This window comes from Mustelus asterias, chromosome 16 (genome assembly GCF_964213995.1).
Source record: "Mustelus asterias chromosome 16, sMusAst1.hap1.1, whole genome shotgun sequence".
Taxonomy (NCBI): Eukaryota; Metazoa; Chordata; class Chondrichthyes; order Carcharhiniformes; family Triakidae; genus Mustelus; species Mustelus asterias.
Window position 1 is genome coordinate 13,880,284 of NC_135816.1, and position 16,704 is coordinate 13,896,987.

The 16,704-nt window shown below is 46.8% G+C and overlaps 1 protein-coding gene across 1 annotated transcript in view; it reads left to right on the forward strand.

The window, feature by feature from the left end:
* Nucleotides 1–16,704, forward strand: part of LOC144505671 (magnesium transporter NIPA2-like) — a 38,463-nt gene that overhangs the window by 12,575 nt on the left and 9,184 nt on the right. The window contains exon 4 of the mRNA XM_078231829.1: nucleotides 14,170–14,260. Coding sequence (XP_078087955.1) covers nucleotides 14,170–14,260 — 91 coding nt within the window. The remainder of the gene's footprint in view (nucleotides 1–14,169; nucleotides 14,261–16,704) is intronic.

A 16,704-nucleotide genomic window follows, 5' to 3' on the forward strand; every position in this document is an offset into this window, starting at 1 on the left:
ACGCATCCCTCCACTTCCTCATCCAGGGATCCTGTGGAAGTCCTGACGCACGGACCTCCGTGGGCACAGGAAGTCCCCCAGACCCCCGCCACGAATGTCTCTGACTCAATTGGAGTCGGATTTCAGGTAGTTAGCCAGGAAATGTGAGCGAGGAAAAACCTAATTAACTCCTGGGTAATTTCAGAATTGACCCTCAGTCCCACATTCACTGACCTCCCCTAACCCGACTATTCCTTTACGCCACAACTAACCACCTGACTACCATTCCCTGACCACCCCATTATCTCCTGATAAGACTGTAACCCCCATCACCCGACCTAGCCTGACGATTCTCCAACCTGGCTGCCCCACCCAACCCAGCAGTCTCTGACCCAAACTGCCACCTCACCCACCCAACACCTCACCCACCCGTACACCTCGCCCACTCACCCACCCAGACACCCGCCCACTCACCCACCCAGATACCCCATCCACCCGTACACCTCACCCACTCACCCACCCGGACACCTCGCCCACTCACCCACCCGGACACCTCACCCACTCACCCACCCAGACACCTCACCCACCCGTACACCTCACCCACTCATCCACCAAGACACTCACCCATTCACCCACCTGTACACCTCACCCACTCACCCACCCAGACACTCACCCACCCAGACACTCACCCACTCACCCACCCAGATACCCCATCCACCCGTACACCTCACCCACTCATCCACCCGTACACCTCACCCACTCATCCACCAAGACACTCACCCATTCACCCATCTGTACACCTTACCCACTCACCCACCCAGACACTCATGCACTCACCCACCCAGACACCCCACCCACCCGTACACTTCACCCACTCACCCATCCGGACACCTCACCCACTCACCCCCCAGACACCTCACCCACTCACCCACCCAGACACTCACCCACCCAGACACCCACCCACTCAGACACTCATCCACCCGGACACCTCACCCAACCGTACACCTCACCCATCCAGACACGTCACCCACTCACCCACCCAGACACCCCACCCACTCACCCACCTGTACACTCCACCCACCCTAACTCCTCACCCACTCACCCACCCAGACACGCCACCCACTCACCCACCCAGACACCCCACCCACCCTAACTCCTCACCCACTCAGACACCCCACCCACTCACCCACCTGTACACCCCACCTACTCACCCACCCGTACACCCCACCCACCCGGACACCCCACCCACTCACCCACCCGGACACCTCACACACTCACTCACCCATTCACTGACATTCATATTTGACCTTTGAACTTACCATATGGCAGCGAGTGCTGTAAAAAAGGGGGCGTGTGCTGTCATTCTGCCCCAGCAGCTCTGCATAGGAGCTCTCAGAGGGACTCTGTGCCCTGTGTTTGTGGTAAAGCTAGGGGAGTGTCAACAAGTTCGAGCAGAGGGCAAATCCGACAATGATTTCCTCTCCTCGGAAAGGTGTCTTGAGGTGAATTGTGGAAATCTGAAAGGCGCTGCCTGAAGTGGTGGTGAAAGCAGACACAGCGGTAACTTTCAAAAACAAATTGGATCACAGCTTGAAGCTGTGAGGAAACAGCAAGCGAATGGGAGTAATTGGAAAGCTTTTTCAAAGAGCTAGCACGGGCGGAATTGGCCGAATGGTCTCCTTCTGTGCTGTAAGATTCTATGATAATTTATGTAAAAAGTCCCAAGATGTGCGGGTTCGGTGGATTGGTCATGATAAATTGACCCCGAGTGTCAGGAGGATTAGCTAGGGTAAATATGTAGGGTTACGGGGATAGGGCCTGGGTGGGATTGTTGTTGGTGCAGGTGGGCCGAATGGCCTCTTTCTGCACTGTAGGGATTCTAGGATTCTTAATGGTTTTTGATTAAATCCACTTCAGCCCCTTCAGTGATTTATTCACCACATTTCACACAGTTGTTCAGCAAACTCACTTGTCACAACGTGAAAGCTGCCACAACTCACTGTTACACGATCCTCTAGTTCCGGATCTCTGTCGTACCCATAGAATCCCTACAGTGAAGAAGGAGGCCGTTCGGCCCGTTGTGTCTGCGCCGACCACAATCCCACCCAGGTCCTATTCCCATAACCCCATGCATTTAGCCCAGCTAATCCCCCTGACACCAAGGGGCAATTTAGCACGGCCAATCCACCTAACCCACACATCGTTCGACTCGTTAGGACTGAAGCAAAAAAACGTATTTAGTGTTTCAGCAGTCTCGGTAGATGTCTTGCTCCCTCGCCAGCCCTGCCTTCTGTGGCCGCACTCCATCCTTCATTTTTGTTTTTGCTTTCTCTTAATGTAATTTTATTATCCTTCACCTCTCTTGCCAAATTCAACTCAAAACTTTTCTTTGTCACTTTGCCATTTTTACATCCTGGTGTTCCTCCTCCGAGTAATTCTGTAGCATTTTCCTTCCTGGCCTTAATCCAGTACGGGCAGTGATGGGACAAGTGGCCTCTCCCTGTGCTGTGTTATTGTGAATCATCCTTTTTTTATTTTTTTGCGTTGTTTTGCAGCTGTGTTCATCCAGGCAGAAGACTGTAAGCTGGTTACCTTTGCTTTACCTGGATGCATAGTGACCTGGTGCATTCAGGTTCACCCCCACAAAAGGGACACCCCCACAAAAATCAGACACATCCAGACTTTCTACTGCTGGTTCTCCATTGTAACAGCAGGAATTGGATGACCCGGGCAGAAAATGGGCAGAGCTCTACTGAACCTGCACGACTAAATGCTACTTCTTTTTCTCACCTATGCCTGTTGATCGAAGCAGTCCGGCAGCAAGATTGTGCGGAGTCTGCACGTTCCCCCCGTGTCTGTGTGGGTTTCCTCTGGGTTCTCCGTTTCCTCCCACAGTCCGAAAGACGTGCTGGTTATGTGCATTGGCCATGTTAAATTCACCCTCAGTGTACCCGAACAGGTGCCGGAGGGCGGCGACTAGGGGATTTTCACAGTAACTTCATTGCAGTGTTATTTGTAGATGATGTAAGTTCTAAATAGTTGAACCCCAGCATTGATCCCTGTGACACTCCACTTGTCATACCTTGCCAACCTGAAAATGACCCATTTTTACCTACTCTCTGTTTTCTGTTAGGTAACCAATCCTCTATCCGTGCTAAAATGTTAAGCCCTACACCATGAGTTCTTATATTGCGTGGCAACCTTTGATGTGATGCCTTGTTAAATGCCTTCTGGAAATCTAAGTACACCACATCTACCGGTTCCCCCTTATCCGTATTGCTTGTTAATTCCTCAAAGAACTCCAGTAAATTAGTCAAAAATGACTTCCCTTTCACAAAACCACGTTGACTCTGTCTGATTGCATTAAGATTTTCTACCTACCTCAGTACCCTTAGTAATGGACTCCAGCAATTTCCCCATGACAGATGTTGAGCTAACTGGCCTGTAGTTTCCTGCTTTTTGTTTCCCCCCTTTCTTGAATAGAAGAGTGAATTCGCGATTTTCTAATCCGGTCGACCTTTCCAAACTAGGGAAATTTAGAAAATTAAGACCAAAGCATCTACGATCTTAGCAGCCACGTCTTGTAAGACTCCATCAGGACCTGGAGACCCGTCAGCTTTTAGTTTGAGTAATTTTCCCTGATGACTTGTAATTGTTTTGAGTTCCTACCTCCCTTTCACCTCCCAATTCACAATTATTTATGGAATGTTATTTGTATCCTTGGCAATGAGGACAGATGCAAAATACCTGTTCAATTCATTCGCAATTTCCTTATTTTCCATTATTAATTCCCCAGACTCTCACGCTAAATTACCACGCTCACTTTACTGACTTTTTTCCTTTTTACACGCCCACAGAAACTCTTACAATCTGTTTTCATATTTCCAGCTAGCTTTGTCTCTAACTTTTAATTCCTCTCTCATTAATCCTTTAGTTATCCTTTGCTGTGTTTCATGTTCTGTCCAATCTTCTGACCTGCCACTCACCTTTGCGGAATTACACATTTTTCCTTTCAATTTGATGTTATTTTTAACTTCCTTATTTAGCTACGAATGCTGCGTCATCGCTCAGAGACCTTCTTTCTCGCTGGAATGTACTTTTACTGGGTATTCTGAAATAGCTCCAAAAAATCTGCCATTTTATCTCGACTGACCTATCCGCAAAGCCAATTTTCTAGTTCACTTTAGTCAGCTGTGTCTTCATGCCCTCATAATTGCCCTCATTTCAGATTAAATCCATTTAAATTCTTAGATCCATTCCTTGCTCCCTCGAGCTGAATGTGAAATTCAATCATATAATGGTCATTTCTACCTTCACTAAGATATAGTGAAGGTAGAAATGGATAGGTAACTGGCTAACAGAAGACAGAGGGTGGTGGTGGATGGAAAATTTTTGGACTGGAAACCGGTTACCTGCGGAGTGCCACAGGGATCAGTGCTTAGTCCTCTGCTATTTGTAATTTTTATAAATGACTTGGAGGAGGGGGCTGAAGGGTGGATCAGTAAATTTGCTGATGAAACCAAGATTGGTGGAGTAGTGGATGAGGTGGAGGGCTGTTGTAGGCTGCAAAGAGATATAGATAAGATGCAGAGCTGGGCTGAAAAATGGCAAATGGAGTTTAACCCTGACAAATGCGAGGTGATTCATTTTGATAGGACAAATTTAAATGTGGATTACAGGGTCAAAGGTAGGGTTCTGAAGAATGTGGAGGAACAGAGATCTTGGGGTTCATATCCATAGATCTCTGAAGGTTGCCACTCAAGTGGATAGAGCCGTGAAGAAGGCCTATAGTGTGTTGGCGTTCATTAACAGGGGGTTTGAGTTTAAGAGCCGTGGGGTTACGCTGCAACTGTACAGGACCTTGGTGAGACCACATTTGGAATATTGTGTGCAGTTCTGGTCACCTCACTACAAGAAGGATGTGGAGACACTGGAAAGAGTGCAAAGGAGATTTACCAGGATGCTGCCTGGTTTGGAGGGTAGGTCTTATGAGGAAAGGTTGAGGGAACTTGGGCTTTTCTCTTTGGAGCGGAGGAGGTTGAGAGGAGACTTGATAGAGGTTTATAAGATGATGAGGGGGATAGATAGAGTGAACGTTCCAAGACTATTTCCTCGGGTGAATGGAGCAGTAACTAGGGGGCATAACTATAGGGTTCATGGTGGGAGATACAGGAAGCATGTCCGAGGTAGGTTCTTTACGCAGAGAGTGGTTGGGGTGTGGAATGGACTGCCTGCAGGGATAGTGGAGTCAGAAACTTTAGGAACATTTAAGAAGTTATTGGATAGGCACATGGAGTACTTCGGGATGATAGGGAGGAAATAGCTTGATCTGGGTTTCAGACAAAGCTCAGCACAACATCGTGGGCCGAAGGGCCTGTTCTGTGCTGTACTGTTCTATGTTCAATATCATTAATTAGTCTGATCTTGTGGCACATTAATATAGTATAGCCAGCTCTCTGGTTGGGACTGGGGTGCGTTGTTTGAAGAAACTGTTCCAAAAACATTTTATGAACTCATCATCAGGCTGCCTTTGCCAATCTGATTTGCTCAAGCTACATGTAGATTAATGATGATTGCTGTATCTTTCTCACAAGCCCCATTATTTCTTTCTGTTTACCCTGTCCTACAACGTGGTACTATTCGGGGGGTCTATAATCCACTCCAAGTCACTTCTTACCTTTACTATTCCTCATCTCCACCCAAACTGATTCTACATCCTGATTTCCAGAACTAAAGTCATTCTTTCTATCGTATCTCTCTATTGTCATCCTTAATTAACAGAGCTCCCCCTCCACCTTTCCCGACCTTCCTGTCCGTCCTAAATGTCATGCACCCTTAAATATTCTTTGTCATCCTGCAGTCATGTCTCTGTAATGTCTCATGTATATTCTTTTCTACTTGCACTGATTGGCTGTTTTGTTATGAATTCTATGTGCATTCAGATACACACCCTTTAGTTCTGTCTCTTTATTACTTTTGTAACACCTTGCCTTACCTGCTGGCGATTGGCTCATTTCTGATTAATCCCAATTGTGGGCAGTATGGTCGGTGCAGGCTCGGAGGGCCGAAGGGCCTGTTCCTGTGCTGTAATTTACTTTGTTCTTGTTGTTCTTTGATGGTGATTTGTGTGTGCCTGCTGGGGTGCTGGAGAGGAATCCTGTGGTGCCCAGTTTGATGGGCAAGGCCTGTGGGTATTATGAACAATCAGAATCAAATTAGGATTTGCATTAGAACAGGTGAGGGCCATTCAGCCCATCAAGCCAGTTCCAACATTCGGTGAGATCATAGCTGATCTGTGACCTCATTCCATTTATCAATATTAGCGACACTTCCCTTAATAACCCCAATTAATTAATTGTCCCAATTATTAACTTAATTAATCAATTAATTAAGTTAATAATTGAACTAGTTTTTGTCCAAACATGGACAAAAGAGCTGAACTCCAGAGGTGAGGTGAAAGTGACAGCCCTTGATATCAAGGCAGCATTTAACCGAGTGTGGCATCAAGGAGCCCGAGCAAAACTGGAGTCAATGGGAATCCTTGGATTCTGGAGAAGTATTGGAGGATTGGAAAACTGCCAGTGTGGCACCCCTATTCAAAAAGAGAGGGAAACAAAAGACAGGTAACTATAGGCGGATTCACCGAGCATCTATTGTTGGAAAAAGGTTGGAATCAATTATTAATAAAGTAATAGCAGCACATTTAGAAAACCATAATCTAATCGAGCAGGGTCAGCATGGCTTCATGAAAGGGAAATTGCGTCTGCCTAATTTATTAGAATTTTTTGAGGAAGTCTCAACCAGAGTGGATGGAGGGGAAACCAGTAGATGTGTTGTATTTGGACTTCCAGAAGGCATTCGACAAGGTAATTCACAAAAGGTTAAGTCAGAAGACAAGAGCCCATGGTGTTGGAGGTCATGTATTGGCACAGATTGAGAATTGGGTAATGGGCAGGAAACAGTGAGTGGGGATAAGGGATTCTTTTTCAGATTGGCGACTTGTAACCAGTGGGGTTCCACAGGGGTCAGTGATGGGACGCAACTTTTTACAATATATATTAATGACTTGGAGGAAGAAAGCAAATGCTCTGTAGACAAATTTGCAGAGTACATAAAAATAGGTGGAAAGGAAAGTTGCCAGACAACTTACAAAGAGATATTGAAAAGTTAAGTAAGTGGGCAAATGGGGAATAATGTGGGAAATGTGAAGTTGTTCATTTTGGAAGGGAGAACAAAAGAATAGAGTATTACTCAAATGCAGAAAAACTGCAGAAAGCTGCAACACAAAGGGACTTGGGGTACTTGTACACAAACACAGCAAGCTAGTGACAGGTGCAGCAGGTAATCAGGAAGGTTAATGGAGTGTTGGCCCTTATTTCATGGGGGTTGGAGTATAAGAGTAGGGGAGTCTTGCTGCAACTGTACAAGATACTGGCGAGACCACATAGAGTCATAGAGGTTTACAGCATGGAAACAGGCCCTTCAGCCCAACTTGTCCATGCTGCCCAATTTTTACCATCAAGCTCGTCCCAATTGCCCGCGATTGACCCATATCCCTCTATACCCATCTTACCCATGTAACTGTCTAAATGCTTTTAAAAAGACAAAATTGTACCTGCCTCTACTACTGCCTCTGGCAGCTTGTTCCAGATACTCACCACCCTCTGTGTGAAACAATTGCCCCTCTGGACCCTTTTGTATCTCTCCCCTCTCAGCTTAAACCTATATCCTCTAGTTTTAGACTCCCTTACGTTTGGGAAAAGATGTTGACTATCTAGCTGATCTTTGCCCCTCATTATTTTATAGATCTCTATAAGATCACCTCTAAGCTCCAGGGAAAAAAGTCCCAATCTATCCAGTCTCTCCTTATAACTCATAGAATCGTAGAATCTACAGCACGGAGACAGCCCCTTCCGTCCAAACTGGTCCATACCAACCAAAATGCCTATCTAAACTAACCCCATTTGCCTGCATTTGGCCCATGTCCCTCTAAACCTTTCCTATCCATGTATCTGTCCAAATGCCTTTTAAATGCTGTCATTGTCCCTGCCTCAACCACTTCCTCCGGCAGCTCATTCCACACACGCACCCTCTTCTGTGCAAAAAAATGTTGCTCCTCAGGTTCCCATTAATTCTTTCTCCTCTTAACTTGAACCTATGCCCTCTAGTTCTCAATTCCACAACCCTGGGAAAAATACTGAGTGCATTCACCCTATCCATACCTCTCATGATCTCGAAAAGATCACCCCTCAGTCTCCTATGGTTCAAAGAAAAAAGTCCTAACCTGTCCAATCTCTCCTTATAACTCAGTCCTTTGAATACTGGCAACATCCTTGTAAATCAAACCATCATGTCCCGGTAGCATCCTAGTAAATTTTTTCTGCACTCTTCCTAATTTAATAATATCCTTTCTATAATAGGGCGACCAGAACTGTACACAATATTCCAAGTGTGGTTTTACCAATGTTTTGTACAACTTCAACAAGACATCCCAATTCCTGTATTCAATGTTCTAATCAATGAAACCAAGCATGCTGAATGCCTTCTACACCACCCTGTCCACCTGTGACTCCACTTTCAAGGAGCTATGAACCTGTACCCCTAGATCTCTTTGTTTTATAACTTGCCCCAATGCCCTACCATTAACTGAGTAACGGTAGATACATGGATAAGAAAGGATACGGTACCTTGAGGGCGGCACGGTAGCACAGTGGTTAGCACTGCTGCTTCACAGCTTCAGGGTTCCGGGTTTGATTCCCGGCTCGGGTCACTGTCTGTGTGGAGTTTGCACATTCTCCTCGTGTCTGCGTGGGTTTCCTCCGGGTGCTCCGGTTTCCTCCCACAGTCCAAAGATGTGCGGGTTAGGTTGATTGGCCAGGTTAAAAATTGCCCCTTAGAGTCCTGAGATGCGTAGGTGAGAGGGATTAGTGGGTAAAATATGTGGGGGTAGGGCCTGGGTGGGATTGTGGTCGGTGTAGACTCGATGGGCCGAATGGCCTCCTTCTGCACTGTAGGGTTTCTATGATTCTATGAGTAAGTCCTGCCCCGGTTCGATCTAAAAACAATGCATCACCTGGAATTTAATCAGCCCATTGGCCCAATTGATCAAGATCCCGTTGCAATCCTAAATACCTTCTTCACTGTCCGCTATGCCACAAATCTTGGTGTCATCTGCAAACTTACTAACCATGCCTCCTAAATTCTCATCCAAATCATTAATGTAAATGACAAAAGTCAGTGGACCCAGCACTGATCCCTGAGGCACACCGCTGGTTACAAGCCTCTAGTTTGAAAAACAACCCTCTATAACCACCCTCTGTCTTCTGTCATGAAGCCAGTTTTGTATCCAATTGGCTACCTCACCCTGGATTCCATGAGATTTAATCTTATGCAACAACCTCTCGTGTGGTACCTTGTCAAAGGCCTTGCTAAAGGTAGACATGTAGACATCTGGAGTACCGTGAGCAGTTTGGGTCCCCATATTTAAGGAAAGATATTGGGTGGAATTTTCCCATCTTGCCTGCCGCAGGAATCATAATGGGTGGGACAGAAAATTCAGCGGACCATTTAAATGTCCATTGACCTTGGGCGGGAATTTCCAATCTTGGGCACATGCAACTGGAAAATCCCATCCATTATTTTAGTGGAGGCAGTTCAGAGAAGGTTCACTCGGATAATCCCCTGTATGGAGGGATTGTCTTATGAGGAAAGTTTAAACAAGTTGAAACTCTACTCATTGAGATGTGATCTCATTGAAATATGGATTTTTAAGGGGGTTTGATAGGGTAAATGCTGAGAGGATGTTTCCCCTCATGGGAGAGTCTAGGACCAGAGGGCATAGTTTCAGAATAAAGGGGCACCAATTTAAGACTGAGATGAGGAGGGATTTCTTCTCTCAGAGGTTGTGAGTCTTTGGAACTCCTTGCCACAGAGAGCTATGGGGGCAGAGTCCTTGTGTATATTTAAGGCTGAGATAGATCTTTGATCAGTAAGGGAATCAGGGGTAATGGGGAAAGGTCAGGAAAGTTTACATGAGGAATGTTGGATCACCCATGATCCTATTGAATGTGGGGCCGAATGGCCGACTCCTCTTCCTATTTCTTATGGGGAGAAAACTCTCTGCTGGTTGGAGTCATACCTGGCACAAAGGAAGATGGTTATGGTGTTGGGGGTTCCATCCCAGGACATCAATACAGGAGTTCCTCAGAGTAGTGTCCGCGTCCCAACCATCTTCGGCTTGTGTCCTTATGCAGAAAGGCCTGACAACATTCATGTTTGGGCTGATAAGTGGCAAGTAATATCTGTGCTACACAAATGCCAAGCAATAGCCGTCTCCAAAAAGAGAGAATCTAACCATCTCCCCTTGACATTCAATGGCATTACCTTTGCTGTACCCACTTTATCATCCTGGAGGTTACCATTAACCAGGAATTCAACTGACCAGCCATATAAATACTGTGGTCATAAGAGCAGGTCAGAGCCTTGAATTCTGCGGCAAGTAACTCACCTCTGGACTCCCCAAATCCTATCCACCATCTACAAGGCACAAGTCAAGGGTGTGATGGAATACTCTCCACTTGTTAAGATGAGTGCAGCCCCAACAACACCAAGGTGCTTGACACCATCCAGGACAAAGCAGTCTGCTTGATCACCCCACCATCAACTACCTTAAACATTCACTGCCTGCACCACCGACCCACCATGACCTATCTACCATCTACAAGATGCACTGCAGCAACTCACCGAGGCTCCTTTGACAGCACCTTTCAAACTCATGACCTCTAACACCTAGAAGGAAAGAACATCAGCCACACTGGAACATCACCAAGTTCCCCTTCAAGTCACACACCATCCTGACTTGGAACTATACCGCTGTTGCTTCACTATCGCTGAATCAAAATTCTGGAAATCCTTCCCTAACAGCATGTGGGTGTACCTACACCACATGGACTGCAGCCGTTCAAGAAGATGTCTCAGCACCACCTTCTCGAGGACAATTAACGATGGGTGACAAATACTGGCATAGATTGTTAAAGAATAAACAAAAGCATCTACAGCAGTTTGTGAATGAGATTTCCATATTTCCATTATTGTGGGACGAACTTCCTTGTTGAATTGATTCATTTGGGCTTTTATAACCTCGGCAATCCTTGATTTTTTTATTTATTTGCTATGTTCGAGTGGATCATTTGTATCAGGGGTTGAAATGCTGATGTGTATGCATCTGGTTTGCAGATATAACATGACGCAAACATAGCTAAAAGAAAGGTGCTTACATCCATTGAAATAATATCCTTGTCAACTGTTTTCACTTGTAATCCAAGGCACCTCGATATGGAACCCATTGAAATAAATCAGTTTGAACTCAATGCAAAGTTGCAAGGTGCCTGTGTTTAGGCTACTGTAGATGCCGGAATATGAGAGTGAATTAACAAATCCTTTTCAATATCCACAATTGATAACAATTGGTAAACGAATGTCACTAGCTTTAGCGATTTGTTTCTTCACCTGCATTAGTAATCAACAAGATGGCAGAAGATGGGCGGCACGGTGGCACAGTGGTTAGCACTGCTGCCTCACAGCTCCAGGGACCTGGGTTCGATTCCTGGCTTGTGTCACGGTCTGTGCAGGGTTTGCACGTTCTCCCCGTGTCTGCGTGAGTTTCCTCCGGGTGCTCCGGTTTCCTCCCACATTCCAAAGATGTGCAAGTTAGGTGAATTGGCCATGCTAAATTGTCCTTTAGTGTCCCAGGATGCATAGGTTAGAGGGATTAGCGGGTAAATATGTGGGATTATGGAGTTAGGGCCTGGGTGGGATTGTCTTCGGTGCAGGCTCAATGGGCCAAATGGCCTCCTTCTGCGCTGTAGGGTTCCTATGGTTTCCTAAGACACTCCACATACTGCTAATTATCCTGCTAAGGTGTTGCATTTATTGCCTCTAGACTTGACTATTCCTCCCCTCTTCCACCCCACATCAGTGTCTGTGCATCTGAAACTCTGCCTGAATCCTAACTCACACTAAGTCCCGTTCACTGATCAACCCTGTGGTCTCTGATCATTGGCTCCTGGTCCGGCAATGCCACAGTTTCCAAATTCCCATCTTTCTTTTCAAGTCTCTCCATGGATTCGCCCCTCTCCCGATCTCTGTAATCTTCTCCAGCCCTACAACCTTCCGAGCTCTGCACTGCTTCTGGCTTCATATATATCCCCGATTTTAGTCTCACCAGTCTCACTGTGCCTTCAGTTGCCTGGATCCCCAAGTTCTGAAATTCCTTCCCCATCTCTCTCCATCTCTTTACCCCTCGCCTCCTTCAAGACATTCCTTAGGATCTGTTTGTTTGACTAAGCTTTGGACACCTGTCCGATCTCCTTATGCGGCTTAGTGTCAAAATTTGTTTGCTGCTTTTGTATAGCATTTTGGAGTATAATATAGTATTAAAAGGGCTGTATAAATATAAGTTGTTTATAAAGTAATTAAAACTCTAAAGGGCCATTGTTACAAAGTTGGGTAACCAAAGGGAAGCCTTAACTGCTGGTAGAGTGGTCGTATAGAATCAGTCAATGGGGGGAATTCTCCTGTCCCACCCTCAATGGGAATCTTGGGCAGGGGGCGAACGACGCGAAGGTCCATTGACCTCGGGCGGGATTCTCCAGTTTTGGGGCGAGCGTGGTCGGAGAATCCCACCCAAAGTGCTCTATTTTACCATCGCGTTGCGCCCATTTTCGGGTGCGAAAACTTGGTAAAGTTGGCGAATCGTGCAGTCCGCGCCCCCCCTCCACACCGGTTCCCCCTTTACCAAGGCCCGAAAATGGCCACGATCGGGACTGTGCCCGAAACAGAGGCAACGGCCATTTAAATGCATTTACCTGCATTTAAATTGACTTAATGGGTTGCACGCCCAACTTTACCCGCACTTCCCCCTTTACCACCACGTTCGCCCGACCGGAACTGGTGCAAAACACATGCTCCAGAGAAGTCTGATTTGGGTGCTCCAGTTAGTGAGGAGGTCAGTGCTGAGCGTCCGACGACTCTCTGCTTGAGATCGGTGGGGGACGGGGGGTAGCAGGGGTCCGCTGCCACTCTGCCTGAGGTCAGTGGGGGGGAAGGGGAGGGAGGAGCCCACGATCGGTCTGGGTGGCGGGGGGTGGGGGGGGATAAGGCGGTCAGTAATATTGGGGGGGCTTGGGCAAAGACTGTGGGGGCCCTGGGGAGGCATTATCCGGCCCGGGAGGGATGTGGCAGGGGAGCCGCATTCTATCATTTTTTTTCTGCGCATGCGCAGTTGGAGGCGCCGATCGGAGCTGCAGGATTTCGGGCGTGTTAAGCCCCGCCCACAGGTTTCTGCAGCGCGATTCAGACTCGCTGATATTTTTTCAGGCAGAGTGCGTAAGGGGGCGCCTCAGAACGGGTCTAAAAGTCGCATCTGAAACACTCCCAGTTTCAAGTCCGCCCAGCACTTAGAATCAAAATGGTAAAATAGGGCCCTATATCTGTGATGCTGAACATAACAGTCTCTTTGTTTCAAAGGTAATTCACTATATTTTGAGATGAACCAGCTATATAAATACTGTGGCGACCAGAGCAGGTCAGCGGATGGTCATTCTGTATCGAATGATTCCCCTGATTCTGGGTAGGCTCTCTTACAAGGCGCAGGTTAGGAATATGATGGAATTCTCTCCACTTACCTGGATGAGTCCAGCTCCAACAGCTGAAGAAGCTCAACACCATCCAGGACAAAGCAACCCCGCTTGATTGGCACCCCATCCACCCCTTAAGTATTCACTCCCTTCACCATCGGTGAACAGTCGCATCAGTGAGTGCCATCCAGAAGATGCACTGCAGTAACTACCCCTGACTCCCACTTTAGAAGGGCAAGGGTCGCAGATACCTGGGAACACTATCGCCTGGAAGTTCTCCTCCAAGTCACCCACCATCCTGACTTGGAAATACATCACCGTTTCTTCACTGTCACTGGGTCATAACCCTGGAACTTCCTCTGTGGGTGTTGCGGGTTTATCTACAACATATGGACTGCAGAGGTTGCACTTTCTCAAGGTGCAGCTATGGATGGGCAATAAATGCTGCCCCTCCAGTGTTGCCCACATCCGAAAAATATAATGAATGCAGTGCTTTTTTAAAAAGGTATTTGATACCAGACGATGTACTAATCCAGACTCTTGTTTCTTCCAGTGGGGATTGGAGAAGCGATGAACTTTGCAGCGTACGCTTTTGCTCCTGCCACAGTTGTCACCCCGCTCGGAGCGCTCAGCGTCCTGGTCAGGTACATCCAACCAACCAATCTGGCGTGAACACAATCCTGCCTTTTTCAGAATTTCCATTTGCATTCCTTCATTGTCTCAGTTTTCCAGCCCTACGCCCTCTCCAGATGGTGCTGACCTCTTGCTGGGTTTCTGGTCCACTGCAGCACATTGGCATCCGCTATCTCACACAAACAGCCATTCTTGCGTAACACCTCCTAATGTGGCCCAATACCAATTTGGTTATTCTCCACTTGGAGAATAATTTTACTATGTTATAACATAGTTTTACAAGTAGATTGTGAAATGTTGCAAGTGAAGCAGTTGAGGCTACCTCATTGAATGTTTTTAAGGCAAGGATAGATAAATTTTTGAACAGTCAAGGGATTAAGGGTTATGGTGAGCGGGCGGGTAAGTGGAGCTGAGTCCACAAAAAGATCAGCCATGATCTTATTGAATGGCGGAGCAGGCTCGAGGGGCCAGATGGCCTACTCCTGCTCCTAGTTTTTATGTTCTTATAATCCAGTGTGGAAGCCATCACAGACAAGACAAACATCTGACTTGCGGCACTCCCTCCGTGCTGGCCAGAATGGCAGAGGCAGGTGTACTCGGTGCAAAACACTATTGGCCATGTTGCAGGGAGGCCCAGGCTTGTTGACCAAATAACCTGCCCAAGTACGAAGAAGCCAATCTGGCGCATACACCATCCCAATTGACGGGTTACTCCACCAATGATTGCTGTTGTTCTGAACAGCACCAGATACCCCTGTTCCTTTCTGGCTTACCTCATGGACTTCTGTTTGAGTGTTGTTGGGCGCTGCTTTCATCACTCTTCCTCAGACCTGGCTGGAGGCTGCTGGGAGTAAGATCAGGCAAAGAGCAAAGTGCCTCTATGTTTACTTTACACCCACGAGGCCCTTGGCTTCCCAGCCCCTCCTCTAAATTCTTCGGTTTCTGGCCCCACCCCTTCCTTTCCAACCTCTCCCCAGAATCCCTTGGTGATGGTGTCTGTGGCTCGAGCGCTTCCCTTCCACCCTCTCCTCCGAGTCTTCCCTCAACTGGATGATGAATGTGGGTTTGGCCCCTGGTCCTTCCTGACCTCTCCTTAATCCATCGATATTGGTGTGGCCCTGGCCCTAGTCCCTCCCAGCCTCTCCCCCCCGTTTGGGACGATGGTGTTACCCTGGCCTTTCCCGAACACAGCAGCCCACCCCTGTCCAGGTTCAGCCTGAAGAGTCTGCTTTGAGTCTTGACTATTTCCACATGAATGTAAAGAATAGTCATTTAGAATTTTGACATGTTGTTGTTTTACTCTTAACAACTCGCCACATGAAAAAGCATCCTTTGGGGCGGCACGGTGGCACAGTGGTTAGCACTGCTGCCTCACAGTGCCAGGGACCCGGGTTTGATTCCCGGCTTGGGTCACTGTCTGTGTGGAGTTTGCATGTTCTCCCTGTGTCTGCACGGGTTTCCTCCGGGTGCTCCGGTTTCCTCCCACATTCTGAAAGACGTGCCATTTTGGTGCATTGACTCAAACAGGCGCTGGACTGTGGTGACTGGGGGAATTCACAGTAACTTCATTGCAGTGTTAACGTAAACCTTGCTCGTGACTAATAAATAAATAAATTTTAAATTGAGCCATATTATTGACATGGTTCTAGTCTGATATAAGATCTGTTTTAAATGTAATGAAATGAGGTAAAACCACCATTTATAAGCATTAAACTTTCCTCTAATTAATGTTAAACTGTGAATCTATATATTTCTTTAGACAAGTGCATATTGACTCATTCTTACTGCTGAGCAATATTTCTTTAATTAATAAAGGAGAAAGCACAATAATCTTTAACTGAGAGGTTACTGATTTCTCCAGTGTTGCTATAAGTCACTTTACACAGCTTTATTTCAGTAGCATTGCCAAGATTGACTCAATATATTGGAAGATTTTTGTCAGAGGAATATAAATTATTTCATGAACTTCTGAACCTGTGGCTTGAAGAGATAATTGGAATTGTGTGAGATGTAATGATGGTGCAAGCAAAGAAATTACTCCACCATCGATGGCTTGGCCAGTATTGACCCCTCCTCCCTCGAGTCGATGGTGTGGCCCAGGTCCCACTTTGCTTGCCAATTGGTTTCTCGAGCGTTTTTCATAACCTCACAAAAGCGCTTCTCTCAGCTACTGTGAAGTACTTGTGTCGTCAATGTTGTTACGCAGGGAATTCTGACACCCAGTTTGCACTTGGCAAGATTTGCCAGTAGGTAAATGGCAAAGTCGCCATAGTCCCTGATGACCATAGGCTGACTGGTGGTGATTTAACCTGAGGATCACCACACCTCAGGCAAGGAGCAAGGTTGAGAAGGCGGAGCCTTCATGAATAACCTCAGCTGGTACGGGAATTGAACCTGCGCTGTTGCTGTCACTCTGCATCATGAACCAGCTGTCCATCCAAATGAGCTAAACCGA